This window comes from Xiphias gladius, chromosome 14, assembly GCF_016859285.1.
Source record: "Xiphias gladius isolate SHS-SW01 ecotype Sanya breed wild chromosome 14, ASM1685928v1, whole genome shotgun sequence".
Classification (NCBI taxonomy): domain Eukaryota; kingdom Metazoa; phylum Chordata; class Actinopteri; order Istiophoriformes; family Xiphiidae; genus Xiphias; species Xiphias gladius.
The window spans coordinates 9,806,010-9,831,116 of record NC_053413.1 but is presented as its reverse complement, the minus strand read 5'-3'; the positions used below and the strand labels follow the sequence as shown (position 1 = coordinate 9,831,116).

The window sequence follows — 25,107 nt, the reverse complement described above, 5'->3', positions numbered from 1 at the left end:
GTCTGGTTTGTTAATGTGTGAAAAAACAAGCATTGTAATAAAAAAGGTAAGCCCCAGTACTTGTAAAAAAAACACAAAAAACACCTCTTTGCAATTATAGATAATAACTTAGCATTCAAAACAATGCGTATATGAATCAAATAAGATTAGGAAAACATGGACCTTGAAGTCCACACAGCAAAAATGCCACCAAAGCAACAGTTAATGTGGAACTTATTTGTACTTTTCTGGTGAAGAAGCTTCCACTTTGGCATGCACGTGGCGCGTCCCGCACAGTGTCAGTTACATCTCTCCTGTGACAGAGAGAGACGGTGTGAAGACTCAGATGCTTTGTACAGATTTGTATATCTCCCAGCACACGTGGAAGACATTATTTAAGAGGAAGTGGATGAAAAGTGTGTGTTTTTTTTCTTGGTTTCCAAAAAAGAAAAAGAAAAGAACATAGTTGGTTGGGTTAAAAAAAGTAAAAGATTTATTGGATTGAAGGTCTACAGATGTCGAGCTGTCTTCAGAGTTAGTGTTAAGCAAATGTTTGCTTTATCTTGGCACTGTTGTATCATCTAGACACTGAAACCTATCATCTGCGAGAGCTCTCCCATCCTCAGTCTTAGGGTGAAGAGAAGGAAAGATTGATTCCCAACCAGCAGAAAACACATGCAGACATGCAAACACAACCTGAGAGGGGGCAATAGGAAGTTTGGCTTTATGTCAATAGTCACAAATCCACAAGTGTCAAGTAATGAAAACACACACTGCAATGGAAAGTTCTCTTTAAACGGACATGAATTCTCCAGTCGGAAAGAAATCTCCAAAATGTTCCACGTTCTGTGTAGCCGGAGCCTCCTTCTTTTATTTTCTTCTTTTTATTTTACATCAGGCTCTCTGCACCAGAGTTTCTAGGTAGTTTTTTATTCGTTTCTGAATCCTCTGGATTGCAGCAGCTCACACTCTGATGGGGAGAGTTTGGCTCATCTGTTGCCGAACAATTTCCTGACTGCTGTCCGGACTCTTCCTGTTGTGTCCCGGCAGTGTTCCTCCGAGCCGCAGCAGGTCCCTGCCAACGTAAAGCCACAAAGGTCAGCAGCAAGTCCACGGACACTATAAACTACACCTCATTATTACTGGGCTGAGTGATCTCATTGCAGGTGGATAAAAGTTTACTCCATCTTAGTGTCAGTGGAGCTATACTCTGCATAGTATATACACCTACGACCTAATGTTTATAAACAATAATAATAATTTAAAAAAAAACAACCATGAGAATATGCTGAAATCTGAGCTTCATATGCTATAAGAAAAGACCAAAACAAATGCTAAGCCAAATCTATTCATCATATTTCCAGTTTTAATAAAAGTTCAACATATTTCTCAGCTATCTTGGAAAAAGCGCGGCGGCCTTAGAGTGTCCTTTGTTCCTTGGCCAGTGTCCTTCATTTTCAAGGCCCTTGTGGCTGAAGATACTCTACAGATAGCACTACATCTCATATCCTCGCCCTTCCTCTCTTATCTGGTCCAGTATCATTGAGCAGCCAATGGCAGGTGAGTAGCAGCGAGCAGTTGCCGCCTCAGATGCACACGCAAACACAGGGGACGCTCTCTAAATCATGCTGACAGCATGATTCTTTCTCTCTCCTTCTCTTCCTCCTGCTCCTTCTCTGTCTATCTTGCTTGCTGTTGCATACAGATGAGGCTATAAATTAATCATTGGCATGTCATCTGCACACAGCAACACGTAGAATAACATGCACACACACACACACACACACACAAGCATCACAGACACACACATATCCCTCTCCTAGTCACCCATCACAGCATTGGGCGCGTCCTCCCCTGATGCATTAAAAAGCTCATTAGCAACCTAATTAGACACATTCCTCTCTTTTAGCTTCTCCTCAATCTCCCTTATTACTCACACTTCATCACTTCCTGCTTTTCCACATCAGCAGCTCTGGCTGCTGTCTGTCCTATCACCTATTTTCCAGCATCCAGCCAAGTATAGGGGAATTAAAGCGAGGTCAGCCATTACATTTCCACACACAATTAGCTTCACTGAGCCCAAATCCTGGCATAGAAATCGCCCTTGGGGCTCGGTGTTAGAGTGAAACTGTGAGCCAAGGAGCTGGCACAAGACCTCGATACTGTATGTATGAAGTCTGCCTTTTGTGCTTGTCGGTAACAGAAAACTATCGCATAGTCAGAGCCACTGAGTAGAGAATGTTTGCTTGATTCAGTATACATCATACAGAGCCAAGAATCCAGCACTAATCACACTGTTGACTGGATGCCAAGCTCACAAAATTGAGAACAAACGCGTAAGTAAAAATGGCTGAAACATTTGGAGTCACTACGAGAAACAACAAAACTGAAAAACAACTTGTCAAGCCGACGAAGGCTACTTATGAATAAGTTGACTTCTAAACTTCCCAGGGAAGTGTCAGTGAAAAGAGGCAGACGTCTGTTTGGCAGCAAAACCGTTCATCTCAAAGAAATATCCTCCCAAATCAACTGAAAGCATAAAACAAACCAGACCCAACAAGCATGAACCTTGTTGTGCCTCTCTTTAGGCCAGACGTAATTTTTTTTACTGTGACATCTTATTCCAACAACCCAGAGGCACAGTGCTGCTCGTCTATGCACCAGAAGGAGTCTTCATCCTCACCATCAAAGCCGTCATATACAGTGTGGTGGACAATTTCACACAAGGTGAAATAGGAGGAATTGCATCACCCTTATTCCTGCTATTATTGTAGAAAAACCTCAAAAACATTTTGTGGCTCTATGGAAAAACCAGCAGCATAATGCATATATTTTCAGCAAGGTCGGCCACAGTAGCTGCCAAGTCAGCCAAGAGAAAAACAAACTTCGACAACACAGTCAACTCTGCAGACTTAATGATTACAGTTCCTGCAAATCAAATATTATATCATTTTCTACAATGAGCTTCTGCCTTTATTGTGAATTCCGGTTGCTGTTGTGAACTGCGATTCCCCACAAGGGTCGGATGTTGCACTAATTTGCAGGTAAACATCCATTTGGTACAACCGCCTATACATAACCTTGAAACTCAGTGAGATTTTATTGCTGAAGCTACTTAGAGAGCAAATTCTGGTTGTCTGAAAAGTTGCTATAACTCGCAACAAACTTGCCAAGGTGGCAACAGGGAAGTGCTTGGCTCTTTCTAAAAAAAAGTGAGATATAACACATTTCCAAACGGAAACACTTCCCAACTTTTCAACTTCTCCCCATTCACTTCAGTGTATGAAAGGCAGTTAGAGAACACAGCTAAGGCACAAACTCTTACAGTCTTTCTGTACTTAAGAAAAGTGTGTGAGAAGACTACCCCCGTCTCCAGTTGAGGGATTAAGGTGTCAGTATGCTTCAAACAAGGTGCTTGTCGGTTGGCTGAGCAGCATTTAAAACCCCCTCCACCCACACCTTTCTGCCATTGGATTTTATTTTTTTGGGGGGGGGGGACACTGCATCCATCAATTTCTTTAACTTTCCGAAACTCACAATTCAACAGGCTCGCCCGCTTCACGCAGCGAATGTCGGAGGTGAGAATGGAAGCAGGGTTTGAACTGACTTTTCGTTTGTACAACCAAATGTAACATTTCAAATGTCTGAACGTGTGCTGATATCACCATTTGAACAATTTTGACATCTCGTCCATCTCTCTGACAGGGTTGACCCCACCTTCCCCTGTGGCCATTCTGACCAGCCATAAACGCTGTTCCAACCTTCAGGTCCTCTTTGTGGGACGATATGTCATATGAACTAGTTTCTTTCAAGCATACTGACACCTTCAAACTGGTCCTGCACATGGACTCACCCTGAGTAGGTGCTGGTCACCACCTTGAGGCTGGCTGCGTTGCGGAGCAGCTTGTCGAGGGTGCTGACGATGCGCGAGAACTTAGGCCTCAGGTTCCTCTCCTTCATCCAGCACTCCAGCATCAGCTGATGCAGCACCATGGGACAGTCCATGGGTGGGGGCAGCCGGTAGTCCTGCTCTACTGCTGTCATCACCTGAACAACAGGAAATCATTCTTAACAAGACTAAGAGTCAACAGCTGTGCTAGCAGCTATGTGAGGCTGTACTTGGACACAGTGATGCTTTGAGCTAAATTCAAACATCAACAGAATGATAATGTTAACATGCTAATGTTTGGCTGATGATGTTTAACATGTTTACCATTTCAGTTTAGGATGACAGCATGCTAACATTTGTTAAGTAGCATCAAACAGAAAGTACAGCAGAGGCTAAAAGGAATGTCATTAGTGTAACAAGTATTTTGTCCTCAGTCGTAGCTTTTTGAAAAGTCAGGGGATCACCAAAGTCATTACAATTCATCCTCTGGGTACCATGAATATCTATGTAAGTTTTTACCCCAGTTTATCCAATAATTGTAAAGATATATCACTCTGTAAAAAAAGAGGTCAACTGAAATTACCATTCATAGAACCACACCGCTAGCAGGGCTAAAAAATGCATCACATTCGGATGAAGACTAAATTTCACATTTACTGTGCTAAATATAGACCCAGAATATCTTGCACACAAGGATTTAATCAAATTTCATGTGGTGTTTCCTCAATGGGCAAACACTTGCCTCTGACTCATTTGTATTATACTCACTCAGTTTGGCCTTTGTTAGTGTGCTGAAAAAATAGTCCCCAGTTACCGTATTATACCCTACATTAGGTAGTTCCTCGGCTCATGCTGTCACATATACCAATCTTCCAATCTTTACAAAACTATAAAAACTATATTCTTAAGTATTCTCAAAGTTGCCACTTCAAAAATGGAATGACTGATAGGAGAGACAATAAGTGGAGGATGAAAATGTTCGCTCATTGATTTGATTTCGCCTAGCAACTGCATTTCCCTCCATAAGCTCTGTATGGGTTTTAACTCCCCGCAACAATAAAAAATTGCCATTTGGGAACAATAAAGCATTTCTGCTGTGCTCCTCTTCTCCTGCTGCTTGTCCTTTCATTTTTATGTCATGCTTGTAGCCAGCGAGTACCTCTGTTTATATCTTGTATTTGTTGACTCTGTTGCTTATTGAGCGATGACTGAGGCACAAAGGCTGTTGGGAACAATAGAAGGCCTCTACTTTGATGCTTTCATTACTGCATGTGGGTTTTGTTATGAAAGTTATACATACATTACTGGCATTTTTCATTTTGGGTTCTTTTTTTTGCTTTATTGCTATCAGCGTTACAACTCTCTTTTTGAAACACAATACAGAGCAGATATTCCTCAGAGAATAAAGTGGAGGTGTACACATTGCTTCAGTACTTTGTTCAGGGAGAAGGAACCAGGAGATTTCTTTTTCTTTCCTGTGAGCTCACTGCTGTAGTTATGATGTCTGTGCAGTGCAGATAGCCCACAGGTAACAACGCCTGTACAAAAAAAAAAAAAAAAAAAAAAAAAAAAAGCCTTTCCTAAGTATGCCTTTGTGTGTGTGTGTGTGTGTGTGTGTGTGAGGAGGGAGGCTTTGCAGTATGGATTTGTAGAGGGTGGGGAGGCTTGGGCTGTAAATAAGGTGGTAAAAACTAGAACACAGGCACACAGCTGCACCAGCATCTGCAGTGAGGAGATAAAGACAGCAGAGCAGGCCCAGGTCCAACATGTCACGCTGGAAATCAAAGCTACAGCAGCTCAGAGAAACTCTCCGCCGGCCCTAAACTTAGACATAGAAATGTGTGTTTGTTCTATAGATATGTGTTTGCAACATGAGACTCATTGTAACTCACATCCTGGTTGCTCATGTCCCAGTATGGTCTCTCTCCGTAGGACACCACCTCCCACATGACGATGCCGTAACTCCACACGTCACTGGCAGAGGTGAACTTCCTGAAGGCGATGGCCTCTGGCGCCGTCCACCGGATGGGAATCTTCCCTCCCTGTTCACACACACATACACACACAGAAGGGGCTGGTATCAACATCCTGGGAGACACTATAGTCAGAAAACAGCACACGGAGGCAGTGTGAACACACACATGCAGAAGCTAATGCAAATGTCACAGACGGTCTCGCATGCTAATGCAAATATTGGCACACATGAGCAGTCACGCATGCATCCATATGCACATGTGAAACACGTGAAGGGGATCAAATTAACAAGCTCCATTAATCAAGCACAGAGTATACAAACACAGAAGAGTAGAGCACACACACTCACACACATGCATAATACTGACCAAGGAGCTTGTGTAAGTGGGGTCAGAGGAAGTGTCGTCCAGAAAGCGTGACAGGCCAAAGTCGGAGACCTTGCAGACCAAGTTGCTGTTGACCAGGATATTCCGGGCCGCGAGGTCTCGGTGAACATAGTTCATGTCTGACAGGTATTTCATACCCGCAGCGATGCCACGCAGCATCCCGACCAGCTGTGTCATCGTGAAGCGTCCGTCATTTAGCTACAAAAACACAGTCAGAGCAAGGGGGAGGAAGAGAGCGGAAGAGACGGAGGTTAACGAAGACGGAGGTCAGCGACGGAGTGAAAAATTAGAAAAAAAGGATGTGTTTAAATATGGAGAAACAGACAAAAGTGAAGAGTATAGGAGATAAAGAGCAGGGGGAAGCACCAGAGAGCCAATCAGTCACCGAGGCAACATAAACATGACATCTGTCATAACGCGTCACGGCTGCTACTGACAGTCACTGACAGCTGACCTTTTCCCTCATGCTGTCCAATTAGCTGATTAATTAGACTCTTTACTAACATACAAAACCCATTAAGGCTCAATATCAACTACGCAAGGGAGCAGCAATGATGAATTCAAATGCAGACCACTGCAGGTATTTTTTTCATTCCCCAACTCACTGACAAACTAGTTGCAGGTAGAGGAAGTACACAGCTGTTTACATGATTTTTTTTAGGCTGTTTACATGAATTCTTTGTTTGCCTCTTTTTTGATTTAAATTTTTTTGCTTGTGAACCATAAAGCAAAATTGGCCTGTCAACCGAATCAGAGTAGCATGTTGCTCAAAGCTCCTTTCCCCCATTTGAAAGTTCATGGCTTGCAGATTTTTGCCCTTTTAGGTTAGCATTTGAGAAGCATCAAAGAAATCAAAGATCAGGTCCTTTTAGGGTTCAATTTACAACTTTCCATGTTAGTGAAGTGTGCCACGGAGGGATAAACTCGAGATCGTAATAAATCAGCACTCACAACCTGAGAAAGCTCATGAAACCTAACATGTGAGAGGTGCGCTAAAACTAATCAATGGAATGTTGATATACAGTAAATACTAATAAATCATAATTCTGCAAACCTGGACAAAGCAGAGACTGTACTAACGTTTTCTTTCATGACTTGAATATATATTACAAGTAGAATTTGGTGGGAACAAAAAATATTTCAACATAAACAATCTCTTCTTTGACTCCACACTGAGAAAGTAAAGAACAGAATACGTGGCATGACAAAACCATAAACATTCTGCTTTGTAGTCTGCACACTCCAATGAAGTCTGACAGCAAAACAAGCCGGGATGGATGGATGGATGTATAAAGAGCCATGATTCATAGCAGGCCTTCAAAGCCTTGGTGATGTGTAGGTATGTGTATATGAGTGTGTGTGTGTGTGTGTGTGTGTGTGTGTGTGTGTGTGTGTGTGTGTGTGTGTGTGTGTGTGTGTGTGTGTGTGTGTGTGTGATTTCTTTGTGTTTGTAGTGTCTCTACATGTGCATATGTCGTGTGTGTGCGAGTGCGTCCCTGTCTCCAGGGAGCTGTCATACGAACTCTCATGTTTTTGCATATGTGAGTGATTTAACTCAGCAGAATTCCGAGTTCCTCTGAGTCACAGGCAGTGTGACACTGGTGGGAGAGCAGGGGTGAGGACAGCACAGGCTGGGGAGTTTTTTTGTGTTATTTGGGGGAAAGCTGACTGAGAGGAGTCGGTGAGAAGGAGGGAAGAAGCTCAGGCTGGACTATCAGATGTACAACTAACTGTTTTCATTATCATTTTTAAAAAAAAATGATAGATTCATTGTCTGGTCTATAAAATGTCAGAAAAGCCTGTTGGCTGGATAACACAAGCAATTTGACGATGCCAGCTTGGGCTCTTGTGATGAGAACTTTCTACATTTTTCTGACACCTCAGTGAAAAAATAATAATTAATTGATTTTTTGATAAAATAAATGGAAGATTAACTGATAATGAAAATAAGTGCTAGTTGCAAAAGTTATGCTTTGTTTGAGCAACAATACAAAAGCCAAAGACGCTGAGTTTGCGATGATAAAAAACAGAGAAAAGCAGCAAGTTCACAAATTTCGGAAGGTGGTAGCAGTATAAGCAATTTTGTTTGATAAATTACCTAAATGATTAAACAATGACCAAAGTTGTTTTCAATTAACTTTATTGTAATTGACTAAACGATTGGGCTCAGGAACAAACCTAAGTACTTTTTTTGTGCAGTCTGAAATGTCTGTTGCACTGAATGTCTGTTGAATACTGAAAAAAGCAGAGCACCAGAATTCAGCGTTGAATGCCAAACCAAGATTTGAAGTCTCTTTTACTCTTCTTTCATCATAAATTCATTCACTGCACAAATTAAATTCAAATTTTGCTAATTTTAGACTGCATTTTATTCAGACTAAGTTCTGGTAAGGCGGCTTATTTAGACAACATTTAACATTTGAGAGGTTATAAGTTAGACTGAACCCTCATACGTAGGGCTGCATCTTATTTTCATTATTGATAAATCTGATTTTTTTTTGTTTGTTTGTTTTTTTTGTTTTGTTGCCCATTCCCATTTCCCGGAAGCCAAGAGGACAACCTCATATTGCTGGTTTTTCCCCGATAAACAGTCCAAAACCGAAAGATATACAATTTAGAAAGATGAAAAACAGATAAAAGCAGAAGACTCAAACATTTGAGAGGCAAGAAACAACAAATGTTTGGCAACTTTGCTTGATAGATTACTTACACAATTAATCAATCATCAAAATGTTGTCAATGAATTTTCTGTCGAATGACAACAGAATTATCTGAAATGTGTCTGTATTTTATAAAGGCAAAGTTCTTCTACGGCTGTATATGTATTGACAACTTTTAACATTCGATAAGTTTGGCAAATTTTGTCAAATCATAAAACTCTTGTATAGGCACCAGTATTGAAAAATTTCAAGCCACACCCAGCAACGCTAAATAGGTAATGGCCTTTTTTCTTTTTTATGTAAGAGTCACTCTTTTTATTTTCTCCTTTATGTGTCCATACAGACAGGAAACACGGGGAGCGAAAGACAGGTACGACATGCAACAAAGGTCCCCAGCCGGAATCACTACAGCCCACTAAAGCAACGAGAGATCAAAACAAGCTGGTCAAGGTCCAAACTCATCAACGTCGATGATAACTTCTCCCAAAATTTCACATCATCTATTCAACAAATCGCACTGCATTTAAAAGCAGCATCATTGCACTGATTCCCCCCAATCATTAGGTGACCTCATTCAGCTACAGAAAGTAGACTTTGTCACAGTGCAGCCATGCGATAAAACACATTTTATTGAATGTAAATGACATGTAATAGCCCCCACGCAGGTGGAAATGTACTGCGTGACACCTCATTTCTCATCCTGCCTTCGTTCCACCTTTTGTGTGGGTGGTGGTAGTCTGAACCAAAAACTGTGATTGGTAATGTATTCTGTAGTCGTACAAAGACTCTGGAATACACTGAAGCGAACCTATCCAAAGGTCCTGCTGTGTGACAGTTTTCCACCGGGAGTTTCTGCATTGGAAAGCCTGTCAGCATCAGTCAGTCACGTCAAGCAGAGACACTACACCTGTCTCCAGGCATTACATTGCACATTTAATCTCTATCACTCAGCAAGTGAGCGCCTCAGGCTGTTTTACAGAGAGTAAAACATTCCGATAACTCAGAGGTGTGGTGAATGACTGTCTGCGTGTGTGTTCCTCTCAGCTTTGATACAAACAGAAGGTAATCTTCTCTGTCAGAGGTGCTGCAGCATCGCACCTCCCGCCAAGCTTACCCTGAGGAAAGAATCGAGCGCTCCGTTCTCCATGAATTCGGTGATGATTAGGACGGGGCAGCTTCGCGTCAGGACGCCGTCCAGCCGGATCACATTGGGGTGGTCGAACTGGCCCATGATTGAGGCCTCAGCGAGGAAGTCCCGCCTCTGCCGCTCGGTGTAGCCGGCTTTCAGCGTCTTAATTGCCACCACCATCTCCCTGCGACCGGGCTGCTTGAGGCGCCCACGACACACCTCACCGAACTCACCTGGAGTGAGAGAACACGGGGGTGGGAGTAGAGGGGGTGAACGGGGCGGGGGGTGATTGGGGAAAGGGGTTGAGTGAGCAGAGGAAAGAAGAGGAGGGGGAGGTGGAGGTGAGGAAAAGTGCACGGAAAGGCTGCATTACTGGTCGGATTCGGGAGTGGCGGAACTGATTTGAAAGAGTTGAGGGTCGGCATCAACTGTGGGAGAGGATTAGAAAAGAGAAGAGGAGAAGACGGGAGATCAGAGGTCAAAGATGTCGGGGAGAGAGGGAGTGACTGGTATCGAAAGAGTGTGCAACCTGGGAGCGGTGGTAGGAGAAAGAGGACGGGCGAGGAACTTGGGGGTTTTGCATGTGGTGCCTGAGTACGAATATTTACAAGGGAGAGAGACAGAGATAGAAAGACAGAAAAGACAGGGAAGGTAGAAGGTTGAACGAGCCGGAGCAGACTGTCATTTGAGGTGAAGTTAAGACACAACATGCCGCTTGAGAGAAGAATAAAAATAGCTTGAGGGAGGAGGGCTATAGAAAAGATTTTCACTTCAATCCTTCCCACCCGAAGCTCTCATGCACATCCTAACCTGTTCAAATTAATGATTAATAAACCTGAATCCTTCTTCACCCTCTAGGACAAAAACGTTGTTCACCTGCACCGATGACTTCTTCTATTTTCACGCAGGAAATGTCTATCTCTTTGGCGAACTCGTGGACAGCGTCGTTGGGGTCCTCGTAAGTGAAAGGGTCGATGTACACTTTTACCCCTGGAGAAACTGAGAGGGAAAAACCAAAGAGAAGTCAGTATTGAAAGTATTGAGCTAAATGCTCTATACATGAGCATTTAGCCCACGTATAGCCTCACAGAGCTGTGAGCACAACTCTATACTATTATACCTGTTCCAGTACTGATATGTACTGTATCACAATATAGCTATGTATCTCAATTTACATATAATCAGCTGAACTCTTGTCTGTTCTAATGCGGTACATCAGACTGCATTCTTAACACACAGAAAACAAAAACCTTAATAACAAAATTAGCATGTGCCTTAGCCTGTAGGCAACAGTGACACCATCAGAAATTAGCATTTTTCTAATCAAAATTCTGAATGCAATCATGATTTGGAAACCAGAATTTTGGAAATGACACTTTGACACGATTTTATTGATTCTGAAAATTTAATTTGAAATTCAAATATGATCATATTGAATTATTTAAAGGGAAAAAGTGGGAGAGTGACCTTTTAGGTCAAAATGCTGCATCAATAAAAACTTAGTAGCTGTCTTCTACAAGTGTCTACTTCAGCATGTCCTCTGAGCACACAGGGATATGATTTCCTGACTCAATCAGCTGATTGGATAATGGATTAAATGAGTTGGTTAAGTGTACAAGCATGACCAAAGGACCACAGAGGACACAGTTCCTGAGCTGAACACATAAACCTACTGTATTGCTGCAGTTTCTCAGTGTACTCCAGCTCTGAGCCGCTGCGCTGCTTCCTGTAAACAAGCAGCACATAAACAAAGTCACATTCACATAATCAGTCTTGACCCTGTCCAGGTACAGCGAATCAAGCTAATATCTAACTCGACTATCAGATGAAACCACAGCCCTGCCAAAGAAGAAACTCACAGAGCAGCTCTGTTTTTTCTCCTCCTTTTTGAAGCTAAAGAGTAAGCGTACACACTTTGAAAGCATGTTAAAATTTAATGAGCCTCTTTGTTTAGAGTCTAACTAACAAAATGAAACATGTAGTTCAGGTTGTCAGCATTAAAAAAATCAAACACTTACTTGAGACAGACAACAGCAATAACCACCAAGGCAACAATGACGACCAGCCCTGCAGAGGCCGAGCCGATGATGAGAGGCAGCTGATCCTGCACCGACTTCTGAGGGTCACCTGGACCAAATAACATACAGACACAAATGAGTAACAGCCAAAACACAACTCGAGGGATTAAAGGGTGGCCTGTTCTGCATGTGTAATGGCTGCCAATTAAGAGGGCCATAAGATCTATTAAGTTGGAACCCTCATTAAGAACACTGTATCAGCAGATCATCAAAAACAGACTGTAATGCAGGGCAGAGGTTGTCCGTACTGTGTAGGGTTGTGCTGAAGTCCATGGGGTTGCTGTAGCGTCCATATCCAGCAACAGTGCGAGCTCTGACCTGCACCACGTAGGGCGTTGCGGCTCTCAGCCCCTCCACCTTAGCTGAGCTGTGCTGGGCTGTAACGGTATGCGACATCACCTGGCCCTGAAGTACAAAAAAGGACTGATAAAGCAGCAATTGTCATGTGTTTCCTGATCATTTTCAGACGGCCTGTAGGTGAGGAATCCATCTGTTGTTTCTCAGCATCGTGATAAAAAACTTAATTTGGCCTTTGCTGAGAACGAATAAAGGCTCCTTAACACCAAAAATTGGCGACTATCAGACCTATCAGAATGGTAAGTGTAGTAAGCATCTTTTATTTGTTTATGTTGTTCATTAGCTTGTTAGCTTGTAACTGGCAGCGGCTGACCAAGTGTTAGTGGTGGCGCAAATGCAAACTCTCGCCCTCTGAAAAGTGCGCTCCGCCTTGGAGGCTTCAGGTTTCCTCTGCCCCACCACGCAAGTTGATGGTATTGGTTCCTTAGGTATGCGACGTATGAAACCCCCGCTGACTGAATCAGTGTTTTTGAGACTGTCATTGGTACACTGCAGTTCCAAGGTGGAAATACTCAGCCATGGCGTTGACTGCCTATTTTGCTCACGATATGTCTTGTATCATACAAAAAATACCATATAGACATTTTAGCAAGGTTAAAGCGTGATCTTCATTGGAGGGGGTCTTATGGCAAACCAACAATACCAATTCAGTTTGCTGATTTTATGATTCTTCTCTGACTATGCTACTGTTACACTATGTTTTCGCATTTACCCTTATCCTGTTAGTGTCACTCTTAACCATAGTGCTCACTGTTTAACAAACCCTACAGTCCATGTTTAAGGCTGTAATCAGACTGACATTAGCACTGCATGAAAAATTGCAGCCCCCTCTAGAAGTAGCAATTATTAATCACTTTGCTAATTTGAATAATTATATTCAGTTCAGTTCAAAGATGCATAGTAACTCGCTATTTAGTTTGTTAATTCTCTGTCGAAGCTAATCACTTTCATCACTGTTCAGCAATAAATTCAGTTCAGTTTTTTAACAAGCTTTAAATATAGAAATAACATAACATATATCCCAGTTGAGCTGAAGGGTTCTTTCAGTCAGCCGCAACTGAAGAGCCAGTGTAACATGCTTGAACCATGATCAACTTTGGCACAATTCATTGTGAAGTCATCCAGCAAAGCACTGAACTGGCTGTACGTGAACAGTTTCCTCAGAGGTGTCAACATGTTTAAACAATGGGGAGAGGATGCTGATGTTGAGTGGATGTTGCTGTGCTGGCCTTCCATTGATGTGAAATTCTCCCTAATAGTATTACAAATGCTCTCCTGTGTTTCTGTGCCTGCTAAGCTTCAAACAAATGGACCTATTACTAAAACTGATCTTACTGGATTCTGTGTCATCGTCTCACTGGTACCTGAAGCAACACAGGCCCTTACATTCTTTTAACGCAGTGCTGTTTTTGGTCTGAGCACCTGGCAAGGGTCTAAGGTCTAGGTTTTTACAATCAAAGGTTTTAAATTGTCCATTTTAGATCAGAAGGGCTTTTCTCATGTCACACCATACTCTCCAACAAAAAAGATTCCTAGACTATACCAACCCACACATCACATTTCAATGTTAAAATTTCAGCATCCATTAAAATGCTGGAAAAGTAGTTTTTCACATTCAATAAGACACGCACTGTGACCTACATTAAGGCAACAGCTAAGAAGTCAGAGCTTACCCTCTCATGGTATTTAATCTCGTAGTCGAGGATGACCCCGTTGGGTTTCTCAGGGGGCAGCCACGACAGGCTGAGAGTGTCTGAGGTGGAGCGCATCAGATGGACGATGGGCACTGCTGAAGGTGCTGGGGACGGACACCAGAGACGAGAGGTTTAATTACTACATCTGCGAGCTGGGGAATCATCACTTTAAGTTCTGAGCTGCCAAGATTTTCTCTTCTGAAGTCACAAACCATTAGAGTAAGACAATAATTATCTAAAATACTTCAACCTGAATGGTTTAAGGAAAGCGGTACAAGTTTAACCTTCACTTCTCTGCAGTTTATTGATTTGTGAGCCCTGAATGTGACTCAACTGTCAGTCATTGTCCTGGGTCCATAAATTGGAGTAAAGTGGATTAAGTGCAGGTTAACTGGGAGAGTAATTACAGTCTGTGAAAGGTGCTGAGCAGTTTGGTTGATGATGACGCTGCAGATATTAAGTGGATGATGTTTAAAGGTGACATTGTCAGTGATGTAGCGTAAGACCCCAGGTTGAAAGTGGAGCTAAAAAGTATACTTTACATTTTAATCTGCCTTTCCTGTAACTCACTCAGAAAAGCAGCGCTCCAGCTGAGAGTTTTTCCATCTGTCGCTCTCTCTGAGCTTGTTCAACAGTGTGTACTGTTGTTGTTAACACTGCTCTGGATACTAAGAGCTCATTAAGACACTCACTGACATTGACTGAACATAGTGTCCACTAACCAGCCTGTTTCATTGTGATGTTAAATGGTATTGATTGGAGCGGCTCTATGAATTAACTTGATCTGTGGGCACATTCACTGTCAGTGACAAATCTTCTTCTACTAACCGGCTTGGTTGGTGGTGATGTTGACTGTGGAGTAGCTGGGTGTGGTGGGGTTTTTCCCGGAAACCCCGTTGACAGCCTGCACCTCGAAGCTGTAGCGTGTGTGAGCCTGCAGGTTCCTCACCACCACTTTCCTCTGCCTCAGCCCCAGCCTGCGAGGAGCGATGTCCACGTTGTCGTCGCAGCGCGTGCAGGGGCTCCGGTCTCTCAGGCATTTCTTGCACACCATGTTATAGACCAGATCGCTCCTCCCGCCTGTGTCCTCGGGCTCTTCCCACTCCAAGGACAGCGAGGTCTCATTCACGCTGGATATAACATTGCGAGGCGCTGAGGGGATAGCTGCACAAAAAAGCACACACACATGTAGGTGTTTAAGAAGGTGGGCAGGCAGAGTAGAAAAATACACAACTGAGGTGTTAGTCGTGTTCCCTATGCAGTGCTTACATTATCCTTCCGTAACTGTGGAAGAAATGTTTTAATATCTCTGTAAGAATGCAACAAGAGGTACTTTTCTCAAGTACAGAAATAGGCAAAGAGTGTAATTCTTTAAATAAAATCCTTTTGCACAGATCAATGTGTTAGATTGCTTTACATTCCCTAAACAAATACTAGGAAACTTGTAAAAACATGACAACAGGGAAAAATCTTTACTGGTGCAAAAAAATAAATCAACAAATTCGGAAACAGAAGGATAAGCACAACTTGTCATGCACAAGCACAACACCACTGTCCATCACTAAGTAATGTTGCTTAAAGAAACACACAGTCTTATGCTGCTCTACATACAGTTGTAGTCCAAGTCCATTCCTATGCATAACCCCTCTTGGTGCTCGTGGAACTTGGCTAATCTCTTCATGATAGAAATTCATGTACTGGTATCAGTATAACCCAAGGCCACCTCGTTTCAATAAGCAGCGCTGTATTTTGAGTGAAGAGTATCTGAAACCTGGATAAAGTATGATAACCGCCGAGGGAGGCTACAAAGACTGGTTCAGCGAATGTGCTTTTCATCCTATTACAGCGAGAGAAGAGAGGGGCTCTCCCTCTAAGCTTCCAGCAGCAGAAAGTCTAACCTGCCTCAAAGCAGCGCTAGAGAGAGAGAGAGAGAGAGAGAGAGGGAAGGGAAGGGAAGGCTCTCAGGCCATCGGCTGAAACTGCCTGTCTGCTGAGTTCAGCTGCTCAGCCAGCTCGCCCTGAGCCTTGCTTCACTCACCCTGTCCCTTCTAATTAGGCAGACACAGTTCAGAATGGAGGCTCTTCTAATTGGAGACCCATCTAAGACACAAGCCGAATCCAAGCTGCTGGCCATTGACTGGTCGAGCCTCTCTTGTGCAACACACCACTTCCAACACAAAGCACAGGCTTACTGGCACAAGCTCTAACAGACTGCGGGGACAGAACTGTCAGGCCTGTGTTTGTGCGCGTGTGTGTGTTTGCGTGTTTAGTCTGAGCTGGTTCTTGTGTCCCTGCCCGTCTGTCTGTGTACACTGGTCAATGTCAGAGTCCACAGTGTTCCTGTGATGAGGATCTGGGGAAGACAGTTGCGGGTTGTGTGTGTCATTTAACGCGGCAAAAGGCCCCTGGGGGGTGATTTTACACGGTCAAGGCAGCACATGTCGCTCTCTATCAGCACGACTGCTGGGACTTCTCTCAGAGGCCTGTCCATGCAAAACAAGCATGGATGCTGCGGTCAGCACCAGACCAGATTAGTTACCACGAAACGCACAATTCCCATTTGAAATACTGACTTGCAGCTGCAGATTTCTCATTTGTCATGAGGTTGAACTGAAAATTTGAATTCTCTATGCTTTTTGTGTAAGAAAATATAAACTAAAATCATACTCCAGCTATTCATATTTTTCAAAAGAGGATAAAAGCATTTTTGGACATCTATGTGGAAATGGTGTCTGAGGATTTGACTGACATTTGAGAGCAAGTGCTGTCAATTTCCATGGTATGCTACCGTCCAGTGCATCTCATTGCTCTGTAAAGCTTCTGTACATTGATACAAGATGTTTTCCCCCCTTTTTCAACAAACTCACATAGCATTGGTTATGTACCATAAGTGATTTAAGACATCTGTCCATTTACAACATCTGGGAGGACCCGTCATGCCCCTAAGTTTGTATTTCCCTCAGAAAGTGGATGCTTGTTTGCCTAGCTGGCTAATGTTAACACTGAATCCCACCTTTTGGTTCATGTTATTTCAAAAACGGCAGAGTACAGGCAGAATCAGAGAGTAACATACAGAGAGCTCAGTCACACAGATGGACCTAACAGCAAAAAGCAAGAGATAACAACGTTGGCATCCCAACTGGTTAACTGCCTGTGTCTACATTGGAACCGAAGTGATATTATCATCTATTTTAGCGCCTGCTTAAAGAGATATTGGTACAAATGACAATAAATGTTACTGGACATTGTAAATTAATTGTAAAATAATCAAATGACAGTACCAACATCGTCAATAGGACACCCTAAATTGAACACCAATGTACAGGGCATTATGACCACAGAAAACCAAATAATTTAAACACTATAATAATAAAAACAAATAGTTTCTTCTTTTGGGCAACGACATCTTTGACTTAAAATAAAGACCTAACATATATGCTGATTTCTTTTTTCTTTTTATTTAAATTTCAGACTGATTTTAAGCAAAATGACTGATGCAACCTGGCACTATTAATTTACCATATGTTACTTGAGCCCTTCTCTGACTTTGAAAACGAGACTGTAAATTTGAGGGCTTTTTTCAAGTCTATGCAGTGGAGGAGGACTTACTGGTGCAGGCAGAGTCAGGAGGGTCACTGTCAGCACGGTAGAAACCATTCTGGCAGGGACAAATGTTGGATCCTCGCGCACTCGTGCGACTGTTGGACGGGCAGGGAGCACAGGATCCCTCCCCGAATTTGGATTTGAAGGTCCCAGGGATGCAAGCTGGATTAGTGAGAGAGAAAAACACAAAGGACTATAAGAACCAAAAAAAACCCCCAAAAAACAAAAACATGTTTTACTTTCACTAATCCAAAAGACAAGCGGCTGTCACATCTGTCACAAAACAAAAACTGTGCCTATGAAGTACCTGAAAAGGCTCAAAATTTATGGAGAAAATTTTGATATGTACGTGAGAAATGGTGAAAACATCAGGTCTTAAGTATACATTTGCATCTGCTCTTTCAATTTGACTCTCTTTACCAGGTGACATTAATCTCCCCAAAAAGAGAGTCGGGATGACAGCAAAGTTTCATGTTGAAGAGGAGTAAAAGGAGGATAAAGATGAAGATAGACTGCTGACAGGAGATTGCTGTTGTCAGGACAAATAGGGATGGAGAACGCTTCTGAGAAAGGGGATACACCCTAAACCCATAAATCAGTGTTTGTTCAGTCCTCAGCTCTCCAAACCACACCGCTGAATACAAACAAGTCCTATACATGCATGCAGAACAGATCCATAATAAGCTAATAAATAAATGCAAATGAAGGGACATCAGACTAGATGTAAATTAGCCGAGGAGAGAAAAATATACAAAGTGTGGTAATCTAATACGATGTGTCCAAGCGATTATTTTGAATTCCAAAGTGTCACGCTGAAGGTTTGCTGGTATTGAGACTTAAGGATAAACCAGAATAAGCCTAGACTAAAGAGGGATTCAGATAAAGGGGATTAGCAGCAAAAGTTCTGGATATATCAGCCTCTAGAGCCCCTTGTTTTACTGTTTCCCACATTCCTAACTGGTGGTGTAAAAGTGGGGTCTCTGGCAAACATCTGTCCTGTCAGCGTGAGGGCCCATAAAAGCCAGCCAGTGAGAGGGAGAGTGTGATTAACTAGTCAGGCTAAGTGGTCTTTCAGTTTGTACTCAAGTTCCACCCTAATTCCCAACAATGGCACTTTTAGGAAAATCAACACAGCTAATGGCTCGGCATTGTAGCTCTAAAACCATGCAATAAAAAGCCAAAGAAGATGAGATGAAAATGTACTTTTTTTCTCTCTTATAATTCACCCAGACCTTTAAGCTCTACACTCTCTGACCTGACTTATTTTTCTTCTATTACACAGTACATCATCATTTTCTTTTATATGTTTGTTTTTCTCACTTCTTTTTGAATGGGTGCTGAATCACCCCACTATCTTGCTTCAATCCATTAACCTCTTTGGAGGGCACAGTGATTTTCCTGTTTTTTAATACACAAATGTTTCCCTTTCCCCCCTCTATCGTCTCTCCTCTTCTTTCCTCCTCTTCTTCCTCGCCCTCTCGCCATTTCACGCAGTGTTTGGCTGCGAGCGAGCGGCGAGACTGAGGTAAGAAATGAAATGTCTGAGTGATTAATGTTAGCGTGGCAGTGTTGGCTCACGTTGGTCTGAATGGTGTTAATGAGCGTGGCCGCCTGTAGATTAAATAACGGGAGGCCACAGAGGAAATTATACTTCCTCATTGCAACCGCTGGCTGAAGCCCTAGAGACCATTTTATCAGGCATTGGCGGCAGGCTTTTAACCTTGAGCCGCCAAATGGCAACAAATGAGCTCTCCAGCATGTGTTAGACACTATTTCTCACGCCCAGGTGAGAGGAGTCTTTGCTTGTCTGTCTTTGACTTCCTGCAACCCCCTACCCCTTTCATTCTTCTCTTTTGGCTGCTGTTGCCGTCCTATCTTTGGCAACTCACAGCTCTTAACTCACCCTATCTCTCTTAATATCTCTCTTCTCTGGAGTGCCAACGCCTTTCCCTTCTATTATCTGCATTTTCCTCGTGCAAATCTACTGGCTTTCTATTTTGTGCCTTCCCGCTATCTTTCTCTCCCTCCTATCCTGCTCTCACAATATTTGTATGCTGCTCCTCTCTGCAACACCTCATTAATTCATACTCTCCTCCACCCTCCTTCACCCCCTTTCAGGAGCCACACAATAAATGCAGAGAAGAGGGCACAGACTGAGGTGACTTGCACCGAGCATATAAAGAAGGTTTGGTTAAATAAAAGTCCGAATGTCTGTTAAATACACATACCCTGGCACTGTGTGCTGTCTGCAGAAGGTTCAAAGCCAGCAATGCAGGTGCAGGAGCCCACAGGAACCATCCACTCGCCATCCCCGTTGCAGTACAGCTTCAGAGGGACGGACACCTCCATAGCATTAGTCACACAGGCCCCCGGAGCGATCACTAAGGAAGTGGCTTCTGCCCCAGTAGCAGTCTCAGGGAAGACGGCGAAATTGGCGATGGTGGTAGAGCACTTTTTGAAGAAAACCCTGACTGAGATGAGAGACATGCAGGCGCCCAGGTCCTGGAACGCCAGGTAGAAGCCTGCCTTGGAAAGGGGGCCAAAGCTGCGCACTTTGGTATTGATCCTGCCTGCCTCCAGCAGAGAGAAACTCTCATCTGGGGCGATAGTGTCCACCTTTACATAGGGGTTCTCCCTCCACAGAGGGCTGGTTGCTGTAGCAGTGTCCCCCTCTGACTCATAGTAAAACAGATTGAAGGTCTCTTTGCAGGAGCCGGGGATGTTGGGAATGCTGGCGCAGTCACGGACGGAGAACTTGAGCTCCACGTAGACGCGCAGCACGCCCTTGCGGGGGATAAAGTCCGTCCTCAGCCAGTTGTTCTGATTGGGCTGTCGGACATTACACACCTGGTAGGTTCTGATTGGGCTCATGGAATCATCGTAGCCACTAACCTCCTCCCACTGTGGAAACAACAGAGAGACACTGTGACAAAGGAAGAGACGAAGAGACGATAGCAGGAATAGACGACTGGTTAAGACAATGGGGACAGAAGAATAGAGTAGGTTTCAGAATAAAATGAGACAAAACTGAATCTATTATCTAATGCGACAAAAGTTGTATTTCTCATTCGGAAGCTACTGAGCTACAGCAGAAACTCACTTATCCAACTGTTAATTAATATAGAGTAATGTTAAATGCAGTGCATCATAATGCAAGCCGTTCAAGCACAGAGGACATTCTAAAGAGTGAAGTAACATCTGATAGAAACAGAACATAAAAATGCAACACATGCACACACTGACACACACATTCCCTCAGAGTGTTGTGTACATGTGGCCCGTGAGGAATAATTTGCAGCTAAAATGCTTCTAATTGCATGAATCATTCAGATAATTCCAATCACTACGGACTATTAATAGAAAACATTTTCCCATTAAAACACATTTCATGCATTATGCCTGTTGCACTAACAGTTCCGATGCTGTTTGGTAAATTGAGATTCTTTTGCTGTTTTGCCACTAGGATCATTGCAAATGTGTTGGTTAGGACTCAACCAATGTCTACCAACAGGAGCTACTAATCAAAGTGCAGACACGCCTATAGAAAAGCAGTGCTGATATCTACAGTAACAAAACAGCCTCAAGAGGAATTTTGATTTCTGTAACACAGATATATATATATATATACATTTGTTATTTGTGCTGAAAGAGATTATAGTATCAAACTGTACATTTTAAATGTAAACATCCCCCATATATATTTATAATGCAAAGAGTGAGTTATTTGTTAAAATGGCCATCTAAATACAATGCTGTCAGTATGACTGCACCGTGGCAGCACTCCTGACCACTTCAGAATATATTATATATATATTCTCCCATGCCTACACATAACGGCTGAGAGCAGATATCTGCATTTGTTGTGGTTGATATACCTGGTGGACTTTGAAAATAGCTGTTTAAAGATTATGGACATTATTTCTGTCTGTGACTCAACATTAAAAAAATCTGACCCACGTCAATGCACAGCTTTATATGTTGGGAACACTGGTCTTTGTATATGGTAACTAACATTACATGCTATGATAAATGGCTTCATTGGTCAATAAGTTTAGTCCATTAGGAAATACCCTTTTGAGAAGTCAATCTTTTTTGATTTTTTTCCTAATTCCCCCTTGGACTTATTGCTTAGTTTCCATAACAAATGAGCTTCCCAGAAATTGATTATTTCAACTGAAGGAAAATAATGCATAACTCATCTCACGTCTCTGAGCTCCTGTGCAATTTATTCCCAAACGATGAGCCCAAGAGTCAGCATTAGATGTCGTAAATCACCAGCAATGCGTTGATGCACTACCTGACAAATATGATAATTGCTGGGCCCCGAACGTATGGGCCTGTCAGGCGTGAGGAGAGGGGCTGCTTCGCCAGTCGTGACATATGACTTCATGGATGCTAGGACATTCTGAGCTGGCCCTTGTGGGGAAAAGGAAGGCGCTGGGGCTGCCGAACATCGTTTCCATGGAAACCCACCATTTCCATTGACTGACTTTGCGCTCACGTAGCGAAGACAAATTACACTGGCCAGGAGTGGGGGAGGTCTGTCAGGCTGTTAGCCCTGGGGTCAAATTCATGTTGTTTTATTTTCTCACCATTCCTATAGGGGGTATCAACTGAAAACCTTAATTTCTGCCTGTAATGCGCTCTTGGGCCCATATTATAAAAGACACAGACACATGCTCTCAATTATCAGGCTCTCTATCCTGGGGAGACATGCAAGGTAGAGCCTACCTAATAGGCCTGGCACACTGTGGGGATTTGCTTTGTGTATATGCGTGTTTGCTCATTTGCTTGTTTTGAGAACAACATGCACAGATTCTATGCAGTTTGAGAAGCTTTCTATATGGTCTAAATACTAAAACTATCTGATTTCTTCCACACAATGTCAAACAGCGTGTTTCTCATTTGCTTTTTAGTATCCAAGAAAGCAAACATACAGAGCAAAAACAAAGACATAAAACAGTAGGAGGTGTGCTGTTCAAGGCAGACTGGGCACTATTAACAAGCAAATGGAACAAATGTTGTCAAAGAAAAAAAAGAAGACAAAGCAAACTACACACATGCACCACACTAACTCACCCCACTCTCTGGGAAAGTGGTCCAAGCCAGCTCTGTGGTTGCCCACCGACTGTCCATAAGGGTTTCTGCAAATTAAGAGTAGGAGGAAGGTTGAGAAACACTGAATTGAAATGATGTGAGGAAGAAAAATCAAATCATTGAACAGCAATACAGACCACACACTCTTGACAAAGGATGCAGGTAAAACTTGCTCCCCTTCTCTTTCATAACCCCGTACCCACATGCACTCAGTTTTTGAAAGCACTGACAATCATGGCACATGTGTCTGTGTGTGTTTGTGTGTGTGTGTCACCCGCAAATGCACTTCTTTCAGTATTCAGTTGTGGAAATAAGAACAAACCATCCACCAAGATGCTATCAGTGGGAAATATTCCATTAGCAAGCACTGGTTCAGAGAGGTCATATAAGCACAAGGGAATTTAACACAGCATATCCGGGAGGAGGCTTTCAGCCAAAAACAACTGGCAGTGCCAGAAATGTGACGCCTTTTGATTGAGAATTGTCAAATCTGAATTAGCAGGTGATCTGAGCAATGTTTTCCTCACCTAGCTGTTTCACACCTCTGCGGGGAGGTGAGAGCGGGGCAGACAATCAGAGGAGAGCCTGAGAATAAACAGCAGGATCAATGAGCAATGTTGTGTCTGCCTGTCAATCAGTTGTCACCTGAGTGAGCGAGTTTTTCGCACCTCAGAAGAAGCAACTCCTCTAGGCTTTCAATGTACAGCTGTGGACTTGTTAGGCTCTCGTTGCTTCATTGTTGTTCGCACATAATTACTAAAACAATTACACTTTCTTCATGGAGACTCAATGACATGACGCCTGCTGTGCACCATTTGCTCACAAGTCGTTGATAACGGTGCTAAAGGAGGGTGGTAGAGGGTAAACAAATAGCATGCCCTGTGTATAACAGCAGTAGCACTCTCTGAAACATGGCTTTGTTCTGCTCCCATAATGTTGATGGTTGATGTTTTGCTTTAAAGACTGACAACAGTGCAGTTACAGTACAGTGTGTCCTTGGCTTTAGTGTGTCAATAATAAAAGTTGTCTGATTGAGTGAGTAGATCACTGGCCCATCTGTAGCTGCTGAGCTAGAGTTATGTGTAGTGTTTACAGTCTGTGCTGTGTGTTCCTTAGAGAAACCATGATGGGCTTTCTTGCTTTTTAGAGGATGAGAGATAATGAAGAATGATCTGTATACCCAGCAGGAGAGATTACATCTGTGGCTTTCAACCGTGTGCCATGGAGAGGCGAGAGAATTTAACCAAAGACTGCAAAAAGGCACCGATCATACTAGAACTAAATGCTCACTTTAGTGCCTCATGTGTCACATTCACACTGCAGTTATAGACCAGACCAAACGCAAGTAGTAGGACTTTCTAGTTCTTATATCCTATGCAAATTTGCTTGGCTATGCAAATGAAGCAGAGATTCACAACTGGTATTTGATGTACAGTGATAAACTACATGTGAAATTTCCCCCTTCAAAATAATGGCAAGTTTGGCTGATCATGGTCAATGGTCAGAAGCTGATCCAAAATTTCAAAACTCTTTATAATGACGGTATAAAACACATGCTTCAACATTTTGGGTACGGTAAATATGAAGCTACAGCCAGCAGCCAGTAAGCTTAGCTTAACATAAAGACTGAAAACATGGGGAAGGCGTTAGCCTGTCTGAAAGGAACAAAATGCACCTACAAGCACCTCTAAAGATCACTAATTAAAAGATCTCCTTTTATTCGGTACAAAAACCAAAGTGTAAAAACGACAAACCACTCCCCGTAAAATGGCAACTTGTCATTTTTACGCTTCAGTGTTTGTACAAATTAAATAAACAAGATTTAACGTTAACTACTGAACTTTAGAGGTGCTAATATTTTCTTACCTTTGGATGGAGCCACGCTAACTTTTTACTCGTTTCCAGTCTTTGTGCTAAGCTAGGTTAGCTGGCTGATGGCACTAGCTTCATATTTAGCAGGCAGATACGAGAATGGTATCAATCTTCTCATCCAACTTTTGGCTAGAAACCGAACAAAAGTATTTCCCAAAATGTTGAACTTTTTCTTTAAGTAATGCACAACTACAGCGTGATTCGTGATGATTTAATGCATGAGTTAATGCAGGGTGTATCACAAATTCCTGCTTTTCACCATTAAGAAATGATCAAGATCAACTCACTCTGAGGTTATGTGATTAATTAGTGCTTGATAGATCATCAACTACCATCGATGACTGATGGGTCATGAAGCAACATGTATATGTTTGCATATGAATACCAGT

The 25,107-nt window shown here is 42.7% G+C and overlaps 1 protein-coding gene across 5 annotated transcripts in view; it reads right to left on the bottom strand.

The window, feature by feature from the left end:
- Window positions 1-449: 449 nt before the first annotated feature.
- ephb3a (eph receptor B3a) overlaps window positions 450-25,107 on the bottom strand; it is a 28,915-nt gene continuing 4,257 nt past the window's right edge. For 3 of the 5 annotated variants that reach the window (XM_040143380.1, XM_040143379.1, XM_040143381.1), the window contains 14 exons: window positions 22,829-22,893; window positions 19,978-20,650; window positions 17,756-17,911; window positions 14,975-15,310; window positions 14,126-14,250; window positions 12,344-12,500; window positions 12,036-12,144; window positions 11,691-11,743; window positions 10,894-11,016; window positions 10,003-10,250; window positions 6,211-6,426; window positions 5,761-5,910; window positions 3,833-4,026; window positions 450-1,054 (listed from right to left, as the gene is read on the bottom strand). In XM_040143380.1, the coding sequence (XP_039999314.1) occupies window positions 943-1,054; window positions 3,833-4,026; window positions 5,761-5,910; window positions 6,211-6,426; window positions 10,003-10,250; window positions 10,894-11,016; window positions 11,691-11,743; window positions 12,036-12,144; window positions 12,344-12,500; window positions 14,126-14,250; window positions 14,975-15,310; window positions 17,756-17,911; window positions 19,978-20,650; window positions 22,829-22,893 (2,717 nt within the window). In that variant the 3' untranslated portion in view covers window positions 450-942. Of the gene's footprint in view, window positions 1,055-3,832; window positions 4,027-5,760; window positions 5,911-6,210; window positions 6,427-10,002; window positions 10,251-10,390; window positions 10,446-10,546; window positions 10,608-10,893; window positions 11,017-11,690; window positions 11,744-12,035; window positions 12,145-12,343; window positions 12,501-14,125; window positions 14,251-14,974; window positions 15,311-17,755; window positions 17,912-19,977; window positions 20,651-22,828; window positions 22,894-25,107 lie in introns of those variants that run through there. The other 2 variants (XR_005708743.1, XM_040143382.1) reach the window with 2 other exon arrangements.